This window comes from Urocampus carinirostris, chromosome 9, assembly GCF_059441175.1.
Source record: "Urocampus carinirostris isolate Australia breed hairy pipefish chromosome 9, RoL_Ucar_1.0, whole genome shotgun sequence".
Taxonomy (NCBI): Eukaryota; Metazoa; Chordata; class Actinopteri; order Syngnathiformes; family Syngnathidae; genus Urocampus; species Urocampus carinirostris.
Genome location: NC_142357.1, coordinates 14,066,693 through 14,094,418, shown reverse-complemented (window position 1 = coordinate 14,094,418; position 27,726 = coordinate 14,066,693). Strand labels below are relative to the sequence as shown.

The 27,726-nt window shown below is 39.5% G+C and overlaps 1 protein-coding gene across 1 annotated transcript; it reads left to right on the top strand.

The window, feature by feature from the left end:
- Positions 1-27,711, top strand: egf (epidermal growth factor). Its single transcript, XM_088343997.1, has 21 exons — positions 1-292; positions 3,396-3,595; positions 4,634-4,815; positions 4,874-5,101; positions 5,177-5,379; positions 5,461-5,571; positions 5,641-5,763; positions 9,734-9,856; positions 11,537-11,662; positions 11,747-11,883; positions 14,232-14,380; positions 15,668-15,772; positions 15,861-16,078; positions 16,165-16,332; positions 18,213-18,329; positions 18,417-18,536; positions 20,681-20,819; positions 21,880-22,044; positions 26,405-26,501; positions 27,173-27,269; positions 27,356-27,711. The coding sequence occupies exons 1-21, from the start codon at positions 166-168 to the stop codon at positions 27,511-27,513; spliced, it is 3,093 nt and encodes a 1,030-aa protein (XP_088200123.1). The 5' UTR covers positions 1-165; the 3' UTR covers positions 27,514-27,711.
- Positions 27,712-27,726: the final 15 nt, after the last annotated feature.

Genomic DNA, 27,726 nt, shown 5'->3' with positions numbered 1-27,726 from the left:
TTAACATCTTCACTTTGAGACCATCTAATATTTGAGGCCAGCGATCTCCCCCTCCTCAATCTCACTACTGGGTAACACACAAATGGTCCTATGTGGCTGGACTGGGGGAAATTCTTCAATGCCGATGGAGTTTGTGGGAATGCCTGAGATTAGGTGAACAGGATTATGTTGGCGGCGACACTCGCAGCGGTGCTGATTTACCTGACGGTGCAAAATAGTGGAGCCTTGGCCCTTGGCACAGCATGTTGGGACGAGAGGTTGACACGGGCAGGGAGGAACAGCAGCTGTGTCGGTAAGTTTGTTTCCCGATTAAAAGTATTTTAGTTCAAATCAGGGGTCGCTAAACCTTTTCCTGCGAGGGCCACAACCTTTTACCTTCTCTGATGAGGGCTTGGGGTCAGTTTGTAACTGGAAAAGTGTGACGACTGCAGGAGTGCCTAAATGCATAAATGTTTTTTTCCAGAAAGCCACCTTTAAATAGCCCTTTTTGGAATCTTCACAGAACAGAAGTCAAAATACAAACAATAACATTATTTACAAAAAATATATATTAACCAAATAACCCTCTCTAGATTTTTCACATAAAAATTCCCTGGAACATAAATGATCTGTTGAGCTGTGCACCGTCTTAATAGGTCCAAGTTCAGCTTAGTTGTCAGAGACTTGTGAAAAGGCAGTAGATTTTATCTCACACTATTTTTTGCCACAGTACCAGAGATTTATGTTAGTTTCGTAGAGTGTTTCACATGTTACAACAGTGGTGAGTTGTCAGGGCCTGCAAGGCCTTCTCTGCTGGACAGAATATACCTGAATCATGTGATGTAAATCATATTTTGTCCATTATTACTTGTTCGATAATACCAAACTCTCTCTCAGCTTCCTTTCATTGCTTTTCCCCTGGTTGCACTGCTTCAAGATGTGTACCTTTATATTTATGCATTCGACAATCACATTTGAACCGTTACTTATTGCCAGGCTCAGAAATCTACCCGGATACCTTCAGAATGAGTTCTGCGGGCTCTGAGGCGTAACATGGAGGTCAAAAAAGCTGTTGAGTTTCGAGGTAGCAGAGCAGGGCCTTCTCGAAGGCGTAACAAAACACCAGCAGTTTCCAAAACTATGATTGGCTAGGAAAAACAGTTTCATAACATAAAAGAGAAAATAAATCCCTTGTGCTCACTGCTTCGATCAAACAGACCAAACCATGACAAAGGAGGATGGATTTTGAGCACAGTTAAATGTGGTTAGATTCCTAAATAATAGAGCAGTTTTATGAGGTTAAAATTGATGTTTTTTTCTATATGTGTTGCAGCTGTATTTGCAGTAAAGGTTTATAGCCATAAAATAGTTATTAGGGGTTGGGTGTGAAATGCACGTCCCACCACTGTGTTACAACGACAATAAATTCCATTTTATACTTCTATTATGTTCCAAGCATTGTAAGTGATCATTTTATTGTCATAGCAACATATCAAATGCACAGTAAAATTCAGATTTGGCTTTAGTAACTTGACTAAAGATAGTGTGAAAAGAAGATAATACTAATGCCTTTTCAATTGTCATATATATCACTCCAGTCCAGAGGTCAGAGTTTGGCATCCCCACCACCGCAATTCCAGTTTCAATCATGTTACAATTGAAAAACTGCATCTAGAATTGAGTTCCTTCACAATGCACTTTGCATTAAACTAAGTCTTGAACTTTTCAGAGAAGAGAGCAGAATTCAACCAAATGGCAACATTTTGCATCCTAAATACGATAAACATGTCCCCATAGTGTTGGATGAACGAGACCTATCAATCCGAGAATAATGTTGACCGTTACATGAACCATGTCTGCAATTGTTTTTCTTCATTCCGTAGAGACGAGGCAGTATCCATGGTTGCGCATGTTGCTGTGATACAAAAACAGAACAGATATGGCAAGTGTCATGGTCTGGCACATGCTACTGAGGAGATGTCGATATTGTTTTTTGACACTTTCATTCAAAAAATAAAGTTCTGACTGTCAGAATTCTACCAGTATTTTGGAAGCATGCAAAAACGTCATTTCTTAAAAAAGAACAGGAAACCGCTACCTTTCAGGTGTTGAAGGGCCAAAAGAGCTCTTAATCCAAAGTAAGTACACTTATTATCACAGCTGTATCTGTATTCGTCATGTTTGCAGAAATTGACCCAAATCTAGGGAAGTTGGAATGGAGGCAGGTGTGCTTGTTAAAGAACAATATTTATAGAAAAAAAACGCCGTGAATACACAAAAACAAACAAGGTCTTAGGACAATTTGCAAAGTGTCCAAACCAGTAATAATAATAATGAAAATTATTGAGGACAGATGTGTGGAGATAGGTCTCTGATGTGTCCAGTTTAGTAACCTCCATCCAGTTCGGCACATGATCTGACACTACCTTCCCCAAGGGCTGGATACCGGACGGCCAAGAAAACAAAACAAAAAGACTATGGTGTCTGCAGCAAACAGTCCTTCTCCGTTGGGAATGGGTACGGCTATAGGTGTCTGACCCTGTTGAAACAGGGCCAGAAGCGGAGAGGATTCCTCTCCAAGCCTCCAGGATAGGAACCGTCTCGCCACCAGGACAGGGGCCGTCGAAGGTTCTTGTACTTCCTCGCCAAAACAGGGAACAGAAGCACCTGAGTGACCGTCTCAAACCCAGGACAGTATACCTTCTTGCCGCCAGGACAGAGACCAGAAGCAGTTGAGGGAACCTCCCCTCACCGCCGGGAAAGGGTACAAAAGCGGCATAGGTACACTTCCCCTCGCTGCCAGGACAGGGTACAGAAACGACCGAGGGACCCTTCCTTTGCTGCCACGGCACAGAAATGTAAGTTTCCCATGGGATCTTTTGGTCATTCTGTCAGGATTGCAGAGGTGGACCCAAAATGCAGGCAACCCAGAATTGAGGAAGGTGTGCTCAACAAAGGATGACATGTATCATCTGACTTACCTCAAATCCGATTCGAATGATTTTCTTTTCAATGTAAGAATCTCCTAAAAGCTAGCGGGCGCCATTTGTTTTGGCTGAATTAATTGGCATAAGCGCCCAAGGACCCCGGCTGTTTGACTCATAGCATACACCAGCCTATCACAGCCGCGCACACAGATAGGTTCGCCCACCCAGTAGACACAATCACAATCGGCCAGGTTCAGCATTTTCTGTGTGCTCACTGTTGACTACAATGCTCAATACATTAATATAAATGACAATAAATACAGTTGAATTCAAAATCCATGAAGCAGTGAACAAAAGATAACCGAAGCTCGAAGTAGCGAGGGTCTCTGTTTTATTTTTACCCCTACATTCTATCAGTATTTAATTTTTTTCTTTATTACTGAAAGCTACTATTTGAAAGAGTGACACAAAATATTTCCTTGTTTCCAGCTCTGCAGCCCTTCCTGATCTTCGGCCATGGCAAAGCCATCCACAGAATGGACCTGGATGGGAAAAACCATCGACGACTGGTGAATGGGGTGGCATCATCCATTCTGCTAGATTTTCATTTCAGCGAGGAACGAATTTACTGGGCGGACAAGCATGCCGGGATTATTTACAAGTCAACTGTGAGAGGCTTGCTCAGACAGGTGATGATTGACTCAAAGTATCTCTTTACTCAATCTACAGTACTCATTTCATGCTGATCAGGAACAAACTTACCACAATTGGACTGAAATTTTCCCATTTGATATTCATGCAATGCTCCAGCTGTCTGGCTCAGTCAATACCAATCCCTGACAGATCCTTTTTTTTCTTAGTTGACAACCGAATAATTATTAAACACGACGAAATATGCTGGTCTCATAGTGGCTATCATTTCAACTCTAGTTTTTATCACGGCATTCACTTCAACAATCTTCTCCCTATGTTTTCTTTGAGTCTAAGTAAGTTTGTATGTGAAAGCACGAAAAATAAATTTCTGGTTCAAGACAGAACAAATAGCAACATGGTGGTGACCAAGATTGAATGACAATGAATGAGAGAGCATGTAAATGTGAGGATATACTGTAAGTTATAGTTTATGTTTAGTAATTGGATTGGATTGTCTTTTCGATGTAATGATTTTGTCCTGGATCAGCTTCAATACCGATCAAAATTGAATCAGCCTTGCTTAAAAAAAAAAAAGTGATGTTATAAATGAGCATGGTACTCCAGGCTCCATCTTTAGCTGCAGGGTGAATATCTCCAAGATTACTTTGTTATAAGCTTATAGTACAGTAGACACTCAAAATAAGGAGAAAATACATCAATGGATTCAGAACTCGCATGGAGAACATGAGAAGACTGTACCCACACCCTCAGGAATTCCAATCTGCTCTAAAGGTCCTCCCCTGAGCATCTTTTCATTAAATCTCCAAGGTTTTGGGTGTGGATATCAAAGAACGGCAATGTCTTCAGCCTATATTATGTAAACAGTACATAATAGTAAAAAAAAACGACAGGAGTAAGGAATAATAGTCAAAATAATGAACTGGCATCCTCTGCAATCTCCTTTGCAGGTGTCCAAAATTAAAATCAGAAACAAGCCGTCCCCAATTCTGACAGTAGTTATGGACACAGTAGTAAGAAGCATTGTCGGTTAGCCTTTGCAGTGACAGTAACTGTGTTTTTATTCCCTTGCCAAGAAACTCTACTCATCAGACAAACATATCTCGGGCCTCACTGTGGACTGGATTCGGAATGCAGTGTACTGGTCAAGCAAAGAAAAGGGCAAAATCAAGACGATAGATACAAACGGGAAAAATGAAAGGACTCTTATGAGGCACTTGATTGAGCCGAGCTCAATCGTGATGGACCCCAATAAAAGGTAACTCTTTTGTTCAAGACTCAAATGCAAACCGGCAAAAAAATACTTTGTTTCACAGGTTTTTGTTTTGGCTTTCCGGAGGAAAGACCCCGATCGTCCAGAGGTGTGATGTTACCGGACAAGAAAAAATTACGCTGATAAAAACGTCCCAGCAGTTGAAAGCACTGTCTATAGACTACAGTGACAGAAGACTGTTTTGGGTAGAATTCAGTATGCAAGGAAAAAGCTCCATCGTCTCTTCAGACTATGACGGAAAAGCATTGCATATCATTGATCAACCCCTTAAGTAAACACCTTCTCCAATCTCGTTCCGTTTGTTTATCTTACTTGAATGCTTCACAATCTTCTTTCGTTTGCTCAGTCTCGATATGCTGGGAATAGCGCTTTTCCACAAGCACATATATTACACCAGTGTCGCATCCCGAGCAATAAAACGAGTCAACAAGTACACCGGTGGTGAGAATTCGGACGTCAACTACAAACAAATGGCAAAGGTCCCGGTAGATATCAAAGTAGTTCATCCTGACAACCAGCCAGCAACTGACTCACCAGTTTTGCTCCCAGGTTTGATGCGCAAAAGAAAGTGCTATTATTTGTAATGATTTGTATCAATATACAAAATAAAAGCAATTTTTTACAATTTAGGTTGCGATGAACAGAGCGGAAACTGCATCAATGTGTGCTCAAGTACGGAGCAGGGAGTCTGCAAATGCAGCGCTGGATTTGCTCTTAGTAAGCAGGGCTTCTACTGTGAGGGTAAGATTATTAGTGATGAATAAACAAATTATATTTCAGTCATTGATTATTTACTGCTATGTACCTTAGATGTAAACGAATGTGCCCAATGGAACCATGGATGCTCTCTTGGCTGTGAGAACATGCCAGGGTCTTATTTCTGCACCTGCCCAAATGGATATGCTCTTCTACCGGATAAAAGAACATGCAGAGGTATGTAGTTCTGTGTTTCAGAGGTAGGAGCTTAAGCCCAAGCCCGCATCTGAGCCCTACCCAACCCGAACTTCAGCCCGCGTCGGGCCTAAATTGTCAATCATTACATCCTGGTCGGTCCTGCCTTTCATCTGACTATTCTTTTGCTGAATATATCTTTATGTATACTAAAATGATTTTCAAGTACTGTCCTGGCCTCATGAAAACTGTTTCCACTATCCTACTGTTTAACACCTCCACACAAAAGTCATAAACGCCAGGATGGTTTTGACCTATTTTTATATGGCAAGTGTGAAACTGTAACAATAATACAAAATAATTTGACGCAAAACATGCCTCGATTATGATGATAGCATCTTGCGCTTGCATAACAGAAAGTCACAAGCTTTCACATGCAGTAGCAAGAAACATTCAAATGTATCATTTCCAACCCAAACATCATATTGTTACTTCATACTCACAGGGAATGCTCTTTCAGAATCTTACACAAAGCTAAAAACACTTCTGGCCGTCTCCTGTGCCTGAATAGTACACGCACTGCGCTCTTTAACTTCCACTTGCTATTTTCTTAAAGGGCCAGCGCACATAACTAAACCTGATGGCAAAGCCAATACAAATACAAAAATAAAATAGACAGGTGTGTGCTGTCAGACCTCACAGAAAAACAGAACTCACCTCATCACAACACACACTGCACTAAACTCTTGCAATGTCAAATCAAAGAACTCCTTCCTTTCTCTGTCTATTGTACACCTGTCATTGTCTCTCTGCCTCTCTCTTTCTCTTAAAGTGCCACGCTAGATTTTTTGGATGCACTGCTATTGTGGTTTATGGCCCTATTTTCAATCTCAAAATGTTCTTATTAATTCCTAAAAAAAATCTGTCAATGCTTGTCAGGTTATACAACCTTTGCAGACATAGAAATATAAAAGAATCTATATAGAGTCTTATTCAATTTTTATTTTATTACGAAAGAAAGGCTTTAATTTGTTGTCATGAATCCCCACTTGGCACGGCAGCGCAGTGGCTAGGACGTGCGCGGCACAGTTCTGAGGTCATGGGTTCAAATCCAGCTACCAGCCTTCCTGTGCGGAGTTTGCATGTTCTCCCTATGCTTGCGTGGGTTTTCTCCAACATTCCAAAAACATGCATGTCAGGTTAATTGGCCGGTCCAAAATTGTCCCTAGGAAGTGAGTTGCCTGTCTCTGTGCGCCCTGTGACTGGCTAGCAACCAGTTCATGGTGTCCCCTGCCCACTGCCCGGAGATAGCTGGGTCTAGCACCCCCGCGGCCCTACAGAGGATAAGCGGTGCAGATAATGGTTGGATGGATGGAAATCCCTGCTCTCCTGAGTACTTACAAAAAAAATAAAACATTTGGGATTCGTTTCGAGCTCGGTCCTGCAAATCAAGTTTCCGGTGAGACATATGTGTGTCAGCTCATTCATGATGCGCATGCAAGTATGTGTATTTCTTAGAATAAACTCTTATTTTCTGTTTATTGGGGTTTGGGTTGGCATTTGGACAATACTTAAAGAAGACCCCTACTTACTCACTATTTTCATGCTACACTAACAAATGAAAACATACAAAAAAATCACTCTCCAGCATCCCCCCAATCCCCGACTCCTCCTACCTAATGTGCTCCGCACCGAGCAGCTTTGCTAGGAATAAGAAGAAAGCAGATAGATGCAGTGGAAAATAAAGCAAAAACACATGTTTACGAGAAAAAAATATTTAAGTTTTAGATTTTTAAGGACACATCCAGCGACACTTCCAACCTTTAAATATGGTATTTGATTCTGTTTATTTTGACTAATTGTGGTCTGTACTAATTTGGGATATTTTTTCTTAAAATAATGGAACAGTCATTTACTGCACTGAATAAAAACAGTTCACTTCTTATCTAATCTTAAACAATAAAGCATATCATTGAAAAAATAGATGAGTAACAAAATGGCATCCATGATAGGGTTGTTTATCAAGCCTAAGCAAGCGACGTTCTTCACTTAATGAGTCAAGAGACCAATGATTGTTACTATTGTCTATCATGTCTATGTCCAAATGATCTCAGATTACACCCTAGAGTCTCAGCTGCTTCTCATCGCACTTTCACCCATTTCGATGGGATTACAAGCTAACTTCATGAAGGGATTTCACATAAGAAGCTTGTTGCATGTTTAAATACTGGACCCAGGAATGGCTACTCGCTCAAAAGACATCCTATGGAGCAAACACGACGGGTACTGTGCAACCTTAGGGGCCGGTCACACAGGCATTTACGGCTGAAGCACGGGCAGAAATTTCTGCCTTTGAGGCGGACGCTATTGGACGCATTGAGTTCGCCATTCAGACGAGATACAGCGGTGCTTAACACGAGGTCGGAAATTCGCGCGCGGGTGGCAGCGCGAAAAAGTTTTGCGCTGCTCAATTCTGCAGAGCGCGGGTACACAGCCTTTCACGAGCGTATTAAGGCTGAACCACGGCCAGAAATTTCTGGCCGTGATGCAGATGCTGTTGGGCGCTGTTGGATGTTTTGAGACCGCGATATAGACGAGATAGAGCAGTGCTTTACTCGCGGTCGGAAATTTTCACGTGGTTGGCCGCGTTCAAAACTTTTGAGCTGCTCAAAAGTTTGAGCACGTGTTAAACCGCGCGCCGCACACGTGGTCAACACGAAGTAATGACGCGGAAATGACGCGGAACGACGTGCTCTGGCCGCGGCCAGGGCGTGGTTACACATGGGTAGGACGGGAAATTTCAGCGGGTAATCGTGGGTGGAGCATGGTAATAGCATGTTCTGCGCCTGTATCGCGGTGTTACTACGTGAAATTAGCGTGTTACGCGTGTGACAGTCAAACGCCTTTCTCCGCGTATATACAGCGCGATTTGCCGATCACACGTCATTTGTGCTCGTGACGTCAAGGGGGTGAACATGGATCCCCGTCAGCGTAGTTTCTCTTCATTTCGAATAAATCTTTCGGTGCATTCGCAGCAAGGCTTTAATTCTGGGACCTTAGCTTGGTCTTTTGGTTGAGAGTAAGAGTCCCGGCTCCTAAGCACTGTAGCGTATCATGAACTGATCGATAATGGATAATGAATAAAGAAGATAGAACAATCACCCTTAACCCCCCCCCCCCTGTCAGCGTAGTGATCTCGTCTTAATCCATTTTTATTTTTAGGCATTTCTTTTCAAGATAATAAAATAAAAGTGATGCCATAGCTTGAAATCTTGAACTTCACGGGACTGTGTCTTGTGCGGTTATGATTGCTACAGCCCGGTGCCGAGATTTGCATCCCCTCGCTAATACAACCGCCTTTACCTCGTTTTATCTCACTTTTAGGGAATGTAATGGCGAATGTATAACTAAAACCACATCGTATTGCATTTGTTGTAAATGTAATACAACTTAATCCACTCCGTCTTTGTTTTTGTTGTGAACGTAATCCCCCCCCCTCGCGTGAACGCGCATTCTGCTGCGCTTCCAACGAAAGCCATCGTATTCTATATAAAACGCTTATTAAAACTATAAAGCGAGCTAATTATAACAATTGGGAGATCCTAGTCTATATAACGCGTTTATTTAAACAATAAAGTGTGATCGTATTCTACAAAATGCGTTTGTTAACGTGGATGAAAAAGTCACGCGAGGGGGTGGGGCGGTGTGGGTGTTGCGTAGGAGTCGGATTTGGGCACAACACCGGCTCGGGAGCTTTTATACCCGTGGTCCACACGAGAAAATGACGCAGAAATGACGCGATGAGGAAGCGGAACAGTCGCCAGCGTCTGTTTTGTGGGCATACCACCGATGAACAGCGGGTTAGCCAATTTTGCGCATTTTCCATCCCGGGCAACCACGGGCAAAAAAAAAACGTAAAATTTTAGCCGTGATTCAGCCGCAAACGGCTGTGTGACCGGCCCCTTATGAAAGATGACATTTCTGTTGTTCTGTGTTTGATTCCTATCATCAGAGATAATAACCTGTGGTGGCAACGTTACCAAGTGCGGTCATGGTTGCCTGGCAACAGATGAAGGCCCCATGTGTGTTTGTCCAAATGGCTCCCTGCTAAAAGAGGATGGACAGGTTTGTACAGGTACGCCTCGGAGATGTGTAATGAATCAATGACGGGGAATCAAATGCAACTTTCTGTCTGCAAGAAAGTAGACACAGCAAACACTACAAACGACAAACATTGGGGGTAGTTTGGGATATCAGAGTCAAGCTCATGATCACAGCTATATGGGTGTATATGCTGTTGCAGTAGGCAAAAGTTTTGTAAAGCGTTGACACGGAACAAAAAAGCATTAAATTGAAAAAAAATCTCAAAAACTAAGCATACGATATTAGGGTCACAGTACGTTTTTGAGAGGAAAACAACCACAGATTAATTTAGGGATAATTGATGAATGCAATTTCAGTTCAAAACCATTCAACAGTCTCATCTCTTGGGGGCGGCAGTAGTTTAGGAGGTAGAGCGCTCGTCTTGGGATCAAGGGATCCCAGTTCGAATCCCGGCTTGTCCGTGTTACATGTCGAAGTGTCCTTGGGTAAGACACTGAACCCCTAATACCCCTAATAAGCAGGTTAGCGTCTTACATGGCTGCAATACAAGGCCGCTATTGGGAAATGTGGAGCACATTGTAAAGCGCTTTGGGAAGTCTTTGACTTGAAAAGCGCTATGTAAATGCAGATCATTTCATTTCATCATTTTTAAATTGTTGTGTTTTTGGGGAATAAATCATATTTTCTACAAGGATAAAGTTGTGATTTTACTTTTTTACAAACAATAACAAATAAATTAAGTAATTATTTAATTTTTTTCAACAACATTTTTCAGTTAAACAAGGTCTTATAATGTATTGATATTTTTTGTGTTTGATAAATCATATTTGGTTTTAAAAAAAATAAACATGTTCATGAGTATAGGGTCCCAACAGAATTGTTGGATAAAAATTGTGAATATATTTGTATATTTTTCCAACTAAAAAAAACTCTTAATATTTGAAAATATATTTCCCAGCATGGCTGAGATACTACTGTATTAATTCAAAAACAGTGGGGTAGCAATTTTATAACAATGATTACCGATAGATGTTATCATGCAAAAATTACATTTGGTGCAATCCCTGCCAAAATTTGAAAACACTCAATAACTTTATGAGTAAGAATCCTAAATAGGATGTACAGATTTTTTTAACTTTAATCCTCTCCGTCCCCACCTCCTGGCTTGTGTCATTGTTGCAGCCTGAGGCAGCTCATTCGTGATGCACGTGCAAGTACATGCATTTCTTAGACACGCCAGGAAAAAAAATGTCTTTTTTTGATCTTTCTTGTGGTTTGGGTGGGCGTTTGGAATCTACTTGTAGCAGGCCTTTTCTTACTTTCAGCATTTTTATGCAACACTAAAAAATATAAAATAACCAGAAAACTAAGAGCATTATATCACTCTCCAGCATCCCCTCAGCCCACATTCCTCCTACCTAATGTAATTTGCTCCGAACAGCTTTGCTAAATGTAAAATAAAAGCAGATAGGCGCAGTATGAAAAAAAAGGATAAGGGCTTTTGAACGCAGTTGGTCATTGTTTACACGTACCTCATGAAAATATTTAACTTTATAAGGACACTTTCAACGACACACCACACCTTTAATGAATGATGGTGATTAGAAAAAGGGGAGGGTGAAAAACAAACCCCAATCCAAACAAATGAAAAATCGTCATATATTAAAAAAATAAAGATTGACCGTTAGTGGTCTTATTTTCATTGTTGCAGGATGCTCTTCTGCGGACAAAGGGGGATGCAGTCAGCTGTGCATCCCTGTTTCCGCCTCTAGGTGGCGATGTGATTGTTTGCCCGGCTACCAGCTCCACCAAGACGGCCTGCGGTGTAATGCCTCCGGTGAGTAACATTATCATGAAGGAGCTTTAGAGGAGGGGCTTTTCTCTGTGCTTTTTAATGCAAATATGTATCTATATTTTTTAGGACCATCACCATTTCTGCTTGTTGCAACTCTGGTGGCTGTGCAAAGAGTAAGCAGCGATGGCACTGAGGGACAAATCCTTGTGGATGAACCTAGAGGAGCAATTACATCCTTGGATTATGACCCAGTATCAAACTATGTAAGCAACGCGTCATTTTAACAAAAACTGTATATATGTTTATATATGGGTCCGCAGTGACATCTAGTGAACATTTATTGTAACTGATAGATTTATTTTCAATTACTGTATAGAATAGAATAGAATAGAATAGAATATACGTTTATTGTCATTGTTACAAAATGGGTTAACATATTGTGACAACGAAATTGGGCAATATATCTTTCAGGCAGTGGCTATTCCAGAGTCTAGTGGGGCCTCACAAGCGCCCAGCCACCACACACAACAGAATTTCACAAGGACATACTCTGGGCCTTTATCATTTTAAAAAATAACCAACAAATTAGGTGGCCATCACAGGGGGAAGGTCTCAATTGTGTAGTGGAGGTAGATGCTGGATAACTTTCATCAGCTGGCAAAGAAGGAACACCATCGATTTCAGTTTCTTTAGTCACTAATGTAAGAAACTTCAGCAATGATCTTACAATAAATGTATATAGAAGGAAAATAAGCTATGAATGGTAAATAGGCTATATTAGTTTAATTCATTGCATGGGTTTAGTTTACACCATTTTTTTTAACGCTACAAAATCTGCACAGGTTGACAATTTATAAACAGATGCACAGCTTGAAATGCAGTTACAGCTGTAAATTAATAAATACAGACTAATGGCCTCACTGTCATAGATTTGCTGATGACAGTGTTCACCTTTCCAAATGGCTAACAATGTGCCGCGTTTCAAAAAATAATAATTCCATTGTCTGGTTCGACTGTATAATTGGTTCTAAATGGCAATCATAAAGCCACAACATTCTGAGTACTGTAATCTTGAATTACCCTTAATGGGCTTTTTTTAATTAATTAAAAGTACTCTTATATTAAAGACTACTTAATAATATAGCAATAGCTTGTGAAGTGAAAAAAACAACATGAATATGGTATGGTCATGCTATTGCTAGAGTGGGTGAAACTGGACTAGCACCATTTGCACTACATTCACATTATTAACGGTGGGGGAAAAATACTATTGATCTCTGTTGATTATTATATTGCTAGCCACATCTTGCTTTCTTCTCTCCTCTTCTTATTTTATTCCTTTCTTTTTTCATTCCTGGAAGGATAGTTTCTCTTCATAATAAGGTCTCAAAACCCAATTTCGAATTCTTTACTCAACTTCTCCACTGATTGAAATGCAAATGTTGACTCTTTGTTACCTCTTAGTGGGGGCCCCAAGAATAAAAAAACACTCTTACAGGGAAGGGACGAGTACATTATTGGCGTGAAAAGGGTGATTTAGCTGTAGGGCTGGGGATCTTTCAGAGGCTCACGATTACGATTCAGGGGTGTAAGATTCACTAAGATTGAATGACTCTCTTAAAGTGCTTATCAAATGTGTGTTTGTAAAATTAAAAATAAATGAATTCATTTCCACTAGTTTATTTAACCAGGAGTAACTCAGGCAAACCGGAAAATGAAGAAATGGCACCAAAACACTAACTTAAACAAAAATGATTTAACCCCAGTGTGTAATATGTGACCACTAGATGGCACCGTTGTCCGATGCTGCTACACTGTACTCTGTGGCTCTTGTTTGCGTTCGCAAGTCGGGAACTATTAGGTATGGATTGCACTCAAAATACAAATGATTCGATCTATGACCGTTTATAAAAAAATATCATTGATATGATAGATCTTGTAATTTTGTCTAGTATTCAAATCATTTTTATACCGGATGATTTTGATTGATTTTTATCATACCAATAGAAGGCCCTTAATATTTCACACCGTCCCTTTAAATTTAATTATTTAAGAATAGTTTCCACTTCTCTTTTTTAAATCCTTGAACTGACTTTGTGAACTTCACTATCAGATATTTTCAATGCATTATAGAAGTGAGCTAAAGCTTCTTTAAACTTCTGCTAGATAGTCAGGTGCTAGATTTAAATTTTGGATTTTTTTTTTTAATCCAGGTGCTAATGTTCATTTCCAGCTAATGTCGCGCTTAAGAGAGAAATCCATGCACCACATGTAAGGGCAATCCAATTGCCTTAAACAGCGCATCTATGACGTCTATTTTTAGTCAAATAACAGAATCAGAATTGGTGTTTCCTGGTTGATAAATGGTAGTGAGTAAACGCAGCTACACTAGGTGGCTTACTTTGGTAGAACTGACTTTCAGTTGACATATTTAAAACGGCAGGTCATTGTTTGACTTGATGCGGCTCATTTTTCTCCTGCGCTTCTCCCAGCATTGTCTCGCCGGCCACATAAAAAGATGTGGTGGGCCATGGATTTGTCACATGTGTTTTAGGCAATGTTTGGTAACCGCCAGTAAGTATATTTAATAGACTGTTCTTTATATTTAAAGGTTTATTTTGCCAGCACATCCCAGAGAACAATTGAACGGGTCCAGTTGAATGGCGGGTCCAAAGAACGCATCATCACCGAAGGTCCAGAATCGAATAACGGCCTTACTCTCGACTGGATCCATCGCAAGATTTACTGGACAGTCACAAAGTACGTAAACAGACTGTTTTAGAAAGCCCTTGAGCAATCAGAATAGATCACAATACCCTAAAACCTCTCTGAGTGTGTGTGAAACTGTGAATGAAGTGTTCTGATTTATTAAACATATGCTACGTTGAAAAACAAACCAACAAAAACATCAACATGTCATGCTTGAATTGCTTTTCGTAGACTCATGTGAGAACTGACTGTTCTCCCTCTGCGTGTGGAGTTCAACCATCCAGGTTTAACAAGACTTTATGATAGATAAAACAAAAGCTGGGGGTAACAGTTCAATTAAGGATTCTATTAAAGCCAAACAAATTAAACAAAAACAGATCGTGAAGAAAACAATGTCCTTTCACAAAAGTCCATTCGGAAACTGGCAGGGGTTGCTTTTGTAATACATTGGTGTGGTTTGACAAGATCAAAAGTTAAATAAAGTAAAATTTCTCATTCAAAGTCAGGAAGTCTAAGCTTCACAACAGACTTTTGATGAGACTGAATTTATTACAGGTGATCTGATAATGCCAAAGCTGTTTATCTTAACATTATATCAAAACACAATATGAATTGTGTAATGACTGAATTAATGGAACTTAGAGACTCCTGTTAATGGCTACATTCACATACATGGCTAATGATAAAGTGCACTAGTTACCACAAAATGGTTACCATGATCAAATAATAATAATGTGATGATTCGAATGATAAAAAGAATAAACAGTAAAGGGAAAATTCAAACAATCATAAAATACCTGTCAACAGCTAAGCTTTCCCAGTATATTATATTTGTTTGGATCATTTAGAATTGTATACACTGTACAACAGTTTTTGTATGGGATTTTTTTAAGTACATTTTTAAAAGTCATTTTTTGTTGGATCAATCTCATCTTACCTGTCATGGCTCTGAATCTGATCGTCTCAGTCATTGGTAGCAATGACAACGTATTTGTAGATTGCTAAAATTGTCACTCTAAACTAGCAAATCTTATCCTTCACCATTTATTTGGTAAATAAATATTTTTACCAAAAATGTCTTTTTGTATTCTTCATAGTCAGTTTTAAATCAGTGCTGGGTGGTGTTTGTAACATCTATAAATGCTTAAGAAGAGGAATTGCAATCTTAAGTATGGGGAACAACTTGCTGAGGTTGGCAGGTATTTTATAACTATATATTCAATGATATATTACACTCCCGTATGACTCAGATTCCAATACTCAATCATGCAGGCACATTGAATAACTGCATAATTTAAGTTCGCTATTAAACAAATTAATTAAATGTGTCTCTTCCAGAAAATCAATAGTGGTCAGCAGTACCTTGGAAGGACTCAACCTGACAACGATAGTGAGCGGTGGACTCGAAGAGCCAACATCAATCACAGTTCATCCTCTGGAAAAGTCAGTATAATAAAAACCAATATTTTTCAGTATTATTCATTTTCATCTCAAAATGTAGTCTGATTTTCACTTGTTTTCTTACTTTGAGGAAGTTGTTCTGGGTGGATATTGGGCGCCAACCTAGAGTGGAGAGCGGCTCTTTATACGGGACAGACCGCTTTGCAATCGCAAACACAAACTTGGTCAGACCTGCAGGTCTGACCTTGGACTTTGCCGAAGACCGTTTGTTCTGGTGTGACGGAAGACGAATAGAGAGCTGCAATCTTGACGGTTCCAATCGACAAATTTTGCTAGAGAACGAAGTAGGTGAGGTTATGAAATGGCCATAGTCTATTTTAAACCCGCTGACTCGAATCTTTGACCTTACTATTTCCCATGTCGGATTGACCCAGGACGGCCGTTTGACCTGGCCGTGTTTGAGGACCGGTTATGGATAGTTGATAAAGAGCACAATGAGCTAATAAGCGTACACAAGCGGACTGGAAGGGAAGTGCAAAGTCTTCTTGGGGACCTGCTACAACCTGCATCTGTTGTTGTGGTCCATCCACTCGCTAAACCAGGTACTAGTGACACACATTAACAAAATATATAAAATATGACTTAAAAACCAAATCAACAAAATATGCTATGTTTTTTTTTCTTCTCAATTCGGGCGATTAAGATTTGCGAACAAATAACACCAAACCTTTTTTCAAAGAACAAACACATGAAATGAAATGAAATGATCTACATTTATACAGCGCTTTTCAAGTCAATGACAACCTAAAATATTCAGATAACTACCGACTATAAATGAACTAAAAGTAACATTTACAGCTTTGTAATAGAGGGAATTTGCATATTATTTAGCACCGCCGAGAAACTTCATTCATTAAGGAAAAAAAAAAACAATTGATTTAAATAGTAAGCAAAAATGTATGAACCATCATATCAACATGAATTTTAAAAATGTACTTATAGGAAGAGAAATTTGTATTTTTTTTGCATAATATAAGGTTCGCCTATATGGAGCTTTAATGATTGTCCGCCATCTTGCTTCTAAGAGTACCCCAAAAAACAAAAACCTTGTGAAAGGCTGTGCAAAAAGGTGAAGCGAAATATGGTGCATTTTGGTCTCATTAAGTCTCTGTAAGTTATTAATCTTCCTTGTGCTTGGTAGCACTCGTTTTACGTTGAACTGCACAATACAGCGAAATATAGTGGTCAAATATTGAACTGTGTCTGTCATGATTACTCGCTGCTGGTTACTTGAATGATTTAGAATAGAATAGAATATACCTTTATTTCCCACTCCCATTTAAGCTCAGTGCTTACACTTTCCCTATGTCAGTCCGTCAGCAAACCACTGTTTACACAAGGCAAGCATTTTTGACTCTGTCTCCCGTTGGTCGTGTTCTGTCACCCGTTTTCCACTCGTCCGTCCCTGATTTCCCCTTTTGCGTCCGGCTACGACCCGTTTTTTGACCCCGACCACTTTCTGATCTCCCGTCCTGGCTAACAGCCTGTTTTTCCCGTCCAACCACGCCACAATGTCCCGCTCCCGCATTCAGAACACGATCCGATCCCGTGAGCGGCTTGCTTCCCTCGTCCAGCAAGCACCGGATCGCTGGCACTGATTTTCTATACCTCAATAAACTTATGATTAAAGTCACGCATCTGGGTCCTCCTTCTGTCCTGGTCTTGACAGTGTCCCTTTTAAATATCATCAAAAACCACATTTTGTGGATAACTACAATTATGTGGTTAGCAACTATTATGAAAACATCTCGTAAACTTCTCAATCCAACAGATTTGAGTGATTCCATATAAACTATTTAGTTCCTCACCTCAATTTCACTTTTTAGCAAATTGTCAAATCAGCAATTTTAAAATAACAAAATTACTAAAGGGCAGCACGGCACCTGAGTGGTTAGCGCGTAAGCGGCACAGTTCTGAGGTCATGAGATCAAACATTCCTGTGTGGAGTTTACATGTTCTCCCTGTGCTTGCGTGGGTTTCCTCCGGACACTCCGGTTTCCGCACATATTCTGAAAACATGCATCTCAGATTAATTGGCCGGTTCAAATTGTCCCAGGGTGCGAGTTGCTTGTCTCTGTGTGCCCTACAACTGGCTGGCAACCAGTTCAGGGCGTCCCCTGCCCACTGCCCAAGGATAGCTGGGATGGGCTCCAGCACCCTACGACCCTACTGGGGATAAGCGGTGCAGATAATGGATAGATGGAAGGAAAATTACTGAATTTATTGCCCAGCCTTGGTACTTTAGTCCATCACCTCCAGTAGTAGCATTTGTTTTACTTTGAGGGATTGGAACTGAAGTTTTTAATGTCGTTAAACAATTACAGTACATCGTATCAGGTGCAATGATGTGTGTTTGGTTAGTGTTAAGTTTGTACAGTTATATTAATTGTGTCCTCTATAATTTTTTCCTGCTTTTTTTCAGGGTTAAACAACAAGCCAGCGGACGTGACATCGCTCCCACAGATAAATGATGAAAACGGGCTGCGCACAAACTCTAACAGGGATGAAGCTGGCACGTTTACAGACAAGATGGTGTCCGGTAACAGCAAGCGCCAAAAATTCTTGAAAACCTCTAATATGACCATAATTGTACCTCAATTGTGTCTTTGCATATGGGCTGCGTTAGACAAAATTGAGTGCTTTTCAGCAGGACCTTGTGGTCCCAACGCCAAGTGTAGACTTGATACTAGAAAGCCGGCCTGCTCCTGTTTGGAAGGTTTCACTGGTGATGGATACTTGTGTGTAGGTGGGTATATTATAATTTACAAGCAAAAGAGCGACCCCCCTTAAAATCTATAAGTAAATAAATTTCTGCTCGAAGCAGAATGATATTGATACCCATATCATTGATCACCTATTTTTTCAGATGATCTGTCGTCTTTCCCTTATTGTTGCATAATTGGATTCTTGTATTTATATACTTAATACTATCTGTAAAAAGAAAACAGTGCTAGGCTGAATATGATAGGGGAGAGTTATACTCTCTATCCTGCTTTTTTAAAATATAGCATATAATTGCATTTAATACATTTTACCAAGAGCAATCTTTTTTCCATAAATCATAAAGCACAACATCGGTTGAAAATTAATTCACATTACCAGTTTTATGTTTTTGTTTGTTTGTTTGTTTGTTTGTTTATTTCTCAAAGCACAAATCATCATGTTGCCTAAAGTTTTTCTTGTCATTTGTGGGAACCAAATCTCAGAATGTAATACAGGTAATAAGTTTTAGTGAAGTTGTGTTAATTTGTATAGCCCTGTTAATACATTTACTTAAAGTTTGGATATTACTTTACTAAAAACCTTCTTTACAATATTTTTGATTTTGATTTTCTCTGAAAAAAAAAGAAAATGAGCAAATATAAACTGCTAGGGGAACAATTCTTTTTTTCACTACGTTCTCACTGTGTCAGAACCCGAACAGACGGTGGACCCAGATGCATAACGTTTTTACACAAGCTTTATTTCACGGGAACACAAACGCCAGCGATTTGGCGATCAAAACAGGACATGACAGACGGGATCGATACCAGATACCGGGCAGGATGGGGCGGACTGGATCGATACCGAAAACTGGATACAACAGCAAGATACCGAACAGGAAGGGACAGACGGGATCGATACCGAATACACGAACAGGTTACCGGACAGTTCAGGATCGATACAGGGATACTGGAGCAAGATACCGGACAGGATGGGACAGAGGGGATTGATACCGGATACCGGAGCAAGATACCAGGCAGGACGAGACAGATGGGATCGATACCAGATACTAAATAATGGAGCAAGATACCGGACAGGACGAGACAGACGGGATGGAAATTGGATACTGGAGCAAGATACTAGATAGGACGAGACAGGCGGGATCGATACCGGATACTGGATACATGAGCAGGCTACTGGACAGAGTCAAAATACAAGTCTAGCAAGTGCAGAGGTTCGTTGACGGACTGACCAGGAGTGAATGAGAGCACTGAGTGTAAATAGGAGGGAAGCCAATCAGGGAACAAGCAGCAACTGGCGCCAAAAGGGCAGGCCCAAGTGAGGGCCATGGGGAACCGTGACAACAACATCGGTTGAGAATTAATTCACACCACCAGTTTCATGGGGGGTTTTTGTTTTCTTTTTCAAAGCATAAATTACCATGTTGCCTTTAAGAAAGTAATACAGGTTACTAGTTTTGGTCAAGTCAAGTCAAGTTGTGTTTATTTGTATAGCCCTATTAATACATTCACTTGAAGTTCGGATCTTACTTTAATGAAAACCTGCTTAACTTTATTATCTATCTTGATTTTATCTGTGAAAAAAACAAGAAGAGAAGAGAATCTGGGAAATTGTGCACATATTTTTTTTCAGAGCAATCTTAAACAGCTTTATCAAAACAAATGTGTTATTAAGTATGTTTTTATGTACCACTTCATGAGCAGATTATAAGGATGCAAAAATACCACTGAATGGATATTTTTGTTACACGGTTGTTCACTAGGGGAAAACAAATTACTGGACAATGGCCCAACATTTCGTAAAGATAAAATTGGACAATTTCCTGCGGCACACCAAACAGAGTCAAACGGCACCCTAGGCACACTGGTTGAAAAACATTATACTAGGCGCAATGGAAAAAATTAGTTAGCTAGAGACGATTCCCACCAGGAAGAATTATGTCTTATCCAAAAAAACCACGACCCATCCATGCAAAGCATCCACTTACATTAAACATTAGATTTGCAGTGTGTACAAAGACTAGACAGTCAGGTAGAACTGACAAATGCTTAAATAGGCATTTTAAATTGGGCCAATAGCTCCCCAAAAAATAACAATTTAGCCTTGATTTATTTATTTCCATCTCTAATTAATGTCAGATTTTGTTTTTGGTTGTTGTTCTTCTAGATCTACGCAAAACGTCCCAATCAATCACCACCAGCCATCCCGGAAGTTCTGTAGAAAGGTGCCCCTCCAGCCATGAGTCGTACTGTTTGTACCAGGGCATCTGCTTATATTTCCCTGAGATGGAATCCTACGCCTGCAAGTAATTTCAATTTTCCTTCTTGTTAACTTAATATGTTCTGGACCTGATTTAAAATGTCTCAATTTACAAGATACTGTATACAGAGATCTGTTACATTGTACAACCTCACATTTGACCGCTAGAGGTCACTATTATTTCATGAACCCTTAGCCGCAATTTATTTTAGTTTTTTTTCCCAACTTTTTATAACCAAAAGGCGCTCGATTTATTAAAAAATCTTGAGGCACACAGTAAAATGCTTGAAAACTAATACACAGCCCCATTTATTATTATTATTATTTTTTGTTGTTGTTGTTTTCTATGTTATCATGTAACTAAATTGACAGTATATTCCAGATGTAATACAGGTTATTTATTGTGGTCTATAATTTTGCTGTTATGTTTTTTAACTTTCATCCTAAATTTTACGATATTTTTGTCTTGTTTTCTGGAAAACTACAACAAAAATAATACTTAGAATGAGCAATAATTTTCTGCCATTGGTACACGATTATTTTACTATGTTTTCAGTTTGCTAGTTAGTTTATTTAGTAAAATAAGAACATTTAATGTATTTAAACATTTTTGCAGCGCAATCTTCAAGAGCTTCGTCAAACAGAAAAAGCAGAAATAAAATATAGAAGATTTAAAAAACAAAATAAATTTGCTGCCACATACCCGATCTGGATAAATGTTTTAGTTACTTTGCTGATCACTGGAAGAAAGCAAATATACTAAACAAAAGCTTACTTGTTTGCAAAGATACGATTGGGAAATTTTCTCCAGCACGCTAAACAAGGTGAGCCTGCAGACTGGTAAAAAAACAAAGTGGTAGAAAATATGCGTACACTGGTACTTAAGTACTTGTCGCGGTAAATACATTGATTTGATTATTGCAAATATAATTTAATGCACTTTTTGATCAACACAATACATTTATTGCTAATAATTTTGGTGTCTGAAGTTCAAAACAGCAATTAACTGCAAAGGTGAAAAATCTCTGACAGTGTTAATCGGGACTTAGAATTTCAGCAACCATTCAAGCACAGATCTGATATTTTTCAATGTTCGCCTTTTGCAGCTGTGTGGCGGGCTACATGGGTGAGCGCTGTCAGTTTAGTGATTTGGAATGGTGGGAACTTCAGCAGGCCGAGGAGGAGAAGCGAAAGAACATTGTGGTTGCTTCTAGCGTGGTGCTCCTTGTTTGCCTGCTCTCCGTCGCTGCTTGTTTCAGCTATTGCTACAGGTAAGAAAGGAACGTCAGTAGTTTGTTTTTTGTCTAGTTAATGCAGACCACAGCCAGGCCGGGTTTACTTAGGAGACCCCCCAATACATATACAGACGCTGCCCTACTTACAAACGAGATACAGTAGGTTCCGGACGATCGTTCATAAGTTGAATTTGTTCGTACGTTGCTCAAGTGCTATATTTTGTATGGAATGTATGTTTAAGGTTTACATAAGTATGTTTAAGGCTTGTCTAAGTAAGCTGTATTGTTTTTTAAAACTGAAAAATAAATGTTTAATAAAAGAATATGCTCTATAACGTTACAAATCAGGCTGAGTGATAAAGCTACACATTAGGCGTTGACATTTTGTGGTCTGTGAAGCCCATTGAGACTCCTTGTGATTAAGGGCTATAAAAATAAACATGACTTGACTTGACAATAAAGATAAAGATAATAAAGTTTAACTTACTTTTAGAGGAGTTAGGCGACTTCCTCCTCCGTGGTAAAAAGTGGACAAAAAAAAGCGATCCAACCATTTTCTCAACCGCATCAAGGTTTCTTATTCCAATTTCCTTTAAAAAAAAACGGCTTGCCTCTTCTTTGAGCGTTACACCAACCATATTGAATGGATGCAGGAGATATTAAACAATAAAAACATCAAGGTTTGTTAGCGTGCTAGAGATACAGTGCAGTGTGTATACACGCAAACCAGGAAGTAGAAGACGGATTTCTTCTTCAGGGTGGATGCTGGGTGACCTCTCACCGCACCATGCGGCGGAAAGAAGCACTGCAGCACTGTCCTCTACTCAGAACAGGTGCACATGATACAAAATCCAACTTACAGCAATGTCCGGATATTTTTTGACATCCCCAAAAAATGTTTGTGTGTAAAACCTTGCAAAAGGCCGAGCAAAACAAAAATGAGAAGAAAAATGGTACAGATTTGTGACTTTGACTCTCCATAGTCTGTATTCTTCTTCGTGCTTTGCACACTCTTTTTCCGCCTTACTACACAATACAGTGAACTCTAGGGGTCAGATGTAATTGTCCCGATACAGGTAAGACCTCCAAGTCAAAAATGAAATTAATTTAAATTAATCAAATAAACCTTTTTTATAAAAAACATTTAACAAACAAAAAATACATACATATATACGAATTATTTTAGTACGTTTTAAATGCACAAATATATTGTGTTTTACACGATTACACAAACTGAAAATAAGGACATACATTTCTTACAAAGATAATTTTACAAATAGAAAGACAAACATTCAGAACACTTTTACTGAATATTTTGTGCTTACGCCCCATTTATTGAGTTGGTCTGTTGCTCCTGCATAAGCCTCCTCCCCACGTGCTGCCTACTATTTGCTACTAATGACACACAATCAAATATGTGCATATACGCTGACCCCCTCGTTTGAGTATTTTATTTCATTGTTGTAATTTTGGGTTTGGACGCGAGTGTTTATGGTAGAGAGAATATCTGCATTAGGAGAAATTCAGCGTCCTTGTGCTCTCTGCTTGAGATGGGACCCACCTGTTATTGTTGGTGACTTAGGGGTTGTACAATATGTGACAATACGAGTTATGCAGAATTGTTTAGCAGTTGGAGAACATTGTATCTCATTATCTGTATTTAATAAGCAATGCAGTAACGCTCCATGTAGTAACGACAGTTGAATTACTAAATGTTACAATAACTCTTTACAGTTCCGTTTACAGAGAAAAGTAATGGCGTACCAGGAACGCATTGCTTTGTAACATGTTGGTTCCTACATTGGACCAGATAGTGTAAAAGCTTCCTTGTTTTTATCGCTGGCCATCATCATTGATAGACAGATTTATTGAAGAAAGTAAACACCGAGAAACAAATGTAGGCATGAGTTTTCCGTGTTGAATAACCCCGTGTGGGGAGGCACTTGCATGTACTTGCGTTGCACAGCTGAGTGACAACACATCTGCTTCGTTTTCTATCCACCTGAGCTGCTTCTAAGTATCTGATTTGCTTTGCTGTTGTTTTGTCATCTTACGCCTTACGTTCTTGGCCTCTCTCCTGGTTACAGTCCTCCCTCATACCTGTCTGTGGAAGTGGCACGCTTTCAATTACATGCTTGGTTTAGCTTGTTCAACAGCAATTACGCATCAAAATAGGCCATTTCGCGGTGACAAAAATGGAGCCGCTGAGGTATGACCCCGCGTGGCGGCCAATAGCTCAGCCTCAAATTGCATTCTGCACTTGACTGCAAGTGCACTTGGGCGCTCTTTTTGAGTTTGGTGCTTCGGTGTCTTTGCCTTGGAGTTGTATAGAGATGTGAGCCACTGAAGAACTACCCTGGTTTTAAAGAGACTTATATAAATGCACCGTCAAATTCAAAGAGAATACACAAGCACTGGATTTACTTACTAAATCTCTGGCAATGGTACTTGAGTTGTATCAAAACCTCTGCCTTATCCGAGTGCCGAGACAAAAAAGGATTGTGTGGCCTTGGGTTATATCTCTTTTTATCAGCAAAGAAACACTTTTGAATGCAGTTCTTACAAGGCATTATATTTACATGCTTGTTGAGTTGCATGACAAAGTGTACAGTCCAGTGGTGATAGTAAATCAGATAACATACGCACAAATCTTAAGCTACCAGTCATCATAAGGTCAAGTACACGTCATATGTTAGTCATAGCATCTGGCTGAAGGAAAGACATCAGAGTTGCTCTCTGCTCAAGTAATGACCGATGATAACTTAGTATTTAAACCCAGATAAATAAAAAAACGCTACCCCATAAACATAGTGTTACTCGATTAATGTGGAAGTATCAGGCACATTATTGTTTATTGTGTTACAATAAATTGTTAACCATTTAGCAGAAAAATTTGCCCTATATGGGCTTAACTTTTTTTCTTTTAAGATATTTTTTGCCCCTCAAAAAAAAGGGAAAACATACTCAAAATAGGCAAAATGATGAGATAGTAGATCATTTTTCAAATTTTAAGAAACATATCCCCTTCACCATTGGATACAAAATTGACATGGGGAAAATGATCGACCATCTGCTAAACGCATGCATATATTTTTTGATTTTAGGAAAAAAAATGTTAGAATGACAAATAAATCATGTAGAATAAGCATTAACAAATGACTGTCAAGCTTTAGATGTGTTCATTTATTTTGCACAATAAAGAAAATTATATTTCAAGTACCAAATCAAGTCTTTCCCAGTTCTTTTTTAAATGAATTTGTTTATTCTTGGCAATGCAAGTCAGACTTATGTTTCGTACACCTAATTGGCGTTGTTTCCTTTTATTAGTACTTAATGTATTTTTAGTGTGCTGTGTGTCATGATTAATCATTGCACTCACCTGTGCCCGCTCGTTTGGCGCCAGCTACTGCTGGTTACCTGATCGGTTTCCCCTCCTATTTAAGCTCAGTGCTTTCACTCGCCCTTGGTCAGTCCGTCAGTGAACCGGTTTACACAAGGCAAGCACTTTGACTCTGACTCCCGTCAGTGCCGTTTTTTCACCCGTATCCCACTCGTCTGGTCCTGACTCCCCATTTGTCTCCAGCTATGACCCGTTTCTGACCACCGAACACGTTCTGATCTCCCGTCCCGGCTACTTCTGATTTCCCGTAACGTCTAACGGCACGTTATTTTCCCGTTTGACCACGGTACAATCTCACGCTCCGGGAGATCCACTTCCGCATACTGAACAAGCTCCGATCCCGTGAGAGGCTTGCTTCCCTCGTCCAGCAAGCACCCGATCGCTGGAGTTTGTTTTTCCTCTATATCTCAATAAACTTGTGAGTAAACGTCACGCGATTTGGTCTACCATTTGTTCTGGTTCTGACATTGTGCTTAAATAACAACCCATAACCAAACGAAAAAAAAAACAGGTCCAACTGGACTTTAAAATTAAAACTAAATTTACTTCAATTTGAGCAGTCACCAAAAGGGCCCTTGACCATAAACATTTTTATTTTGCTTAAAGGGACAGAAAAAAATGTATTCATTTTAATAATAAGGTTACATGAACATGCACTTTTGAAGATACTCGTAGGTTGAGAAATAAGCATTTATTTTACGTACCATGAGTCTCACATTAAGGGACCTGACATAATTGTCCGCCATCTTGCTGCTACATGTAACATAAAACATCAAGAATGAAAAAAAGAGAAGTAAAATTGTGTGTTTTTGGTTACTTGACTCTGTTTCTCCAGTTTGTATCTTTCCCTGTGCTTTTAGCACTTGTTTTTTGTTGCGCTAAGCCGAACAGTAACATTTAGTGGTCAAATAATACACACTGTCCCTTTAAGTTGATATGATTCAAGACCTATTCGGAAAAAAAAATAAAAATTAAAATTAATCTCTGTATTTGAAGGTCCCGAGGACACTTTCGCGAGAAGCCCGCGGTTCATGACGTGAGCGAGACCAATGTGAAGGACGAGTTGGGGATAACCAAACACGACATACGTCAGGTAAGTAATCAACAAGCCTGTACGATATATATTCCTAACCGGAGCTCTTATCTGTATTTTCTTGTATCTCGATGGAATTTTTCCATAAAATGATAACAAAAAAAAAGTAATTTGTTTCAAGCCCCTAAAATGCATCAACTGTAACCGTAAATAACTATAAAACCTGTCCCTCTAATTACTAAAATCAAATTAAAATAGTAATTGAACAAAAATAAAACAGTAGTAAGATAAATGTGATGAAATTGACAAAATGAAATGCTAGTTTATTATGAGCCCTTACCATAGAGGAAGTTGTATGTGTGTCCATGGAGATGTAAGAATGAAGTACGAGGAGCGGGGAAAGTAAGGGAGCATGAGAGATGTATATTGTGATAAAAAACATAACACTAGAGCGTGGGATCAGCTCTGTATATCGGGAAACCCACATGCTAACTGGGACTTGCTAATGTTGGCAGTGAGCAGTCTCTAATGGTAGCATCTGGAGATCTTATAACTTCACTTTTTTCTCATATATAAAGCAAGATTTTTGAAATCTCTGATTTCGAATTTCTCGTTACTCGGGTAGCTCAAATGTAGATGGGTAATTGTAATGTGTAACAATTTTGTTCTCCAATGATTGTTGTAGCCTACGCAACCAAAAAAAGGATCGTTGATTCTCTATTTCTCTCTAGGACTGCTCAGTGGTGACTGAAGACCCAAAATCAAGCATAGTCCTCACAACAAATTGTCCTAGAAGGGGCGTTTGTCCATCCTGCTCATCAGAAACAGGTACAGTGTATCGCATAAAAGCTGCTGGAAGTTATTTCGACCTTCATTTCTCCCCAAAAATAATCAAGACTATTTCCCATAAGCAGACAACCAGTCAGAAGATGCCAGGACGTTGTCCAAACGCAACCAGGCATACGAGTGTTCAATGGCGTCAGCTGTTGCTATGGAAATCAAGCAGCAATCAGTCCCAAGCTCAAGTCAGACACCCGATTTGATCTCACAGATGGAACCAACCAGCGAATAGTCGGCAATCTCCTGCTTAGTTTATCTTGCATTACGTGCTTATCAAAGTAGGGTCAACGACAAAGTAGACTTTTGAACGTCTAGCCATTTCTGATTTATCTCTTGTTTCATAAATAAGCAGTTGTAGACAGTAGTCCTTGGATAGGCAACTCCGTGCTATATAAACTTTTATTATCTCCAAGCAATAACACAAAAATGTAAAGCGTCTTTATGG

What these genes read in the sequence shown, in the direction of transcription:
- egf (XM_088343997.1), top strand. Translation starts at nt 166, where the DNA reads ATGTTGGCGGCGACACTCGCAGCGGTGCTGATTTACCTGACGGTGCAA. An exon ending in ATCATTGATCAACCCCTTAA is followed by an intron (nt 5,102 to 5,176) that starts GTAAACACCTTC and finishes TCGTTTGCTCAG; the next exon opens with TCTCGATATGCTGGGAATAG. An exon ending in GGATGGACAGGTTTGTACAG is followed by an intron (nt 9,857 to 11,536) that starts GTACGCCTCGGA and finishes TCATTGTTGCAG; the next exon opens with GATGCTCTTCTGCGGACAAA.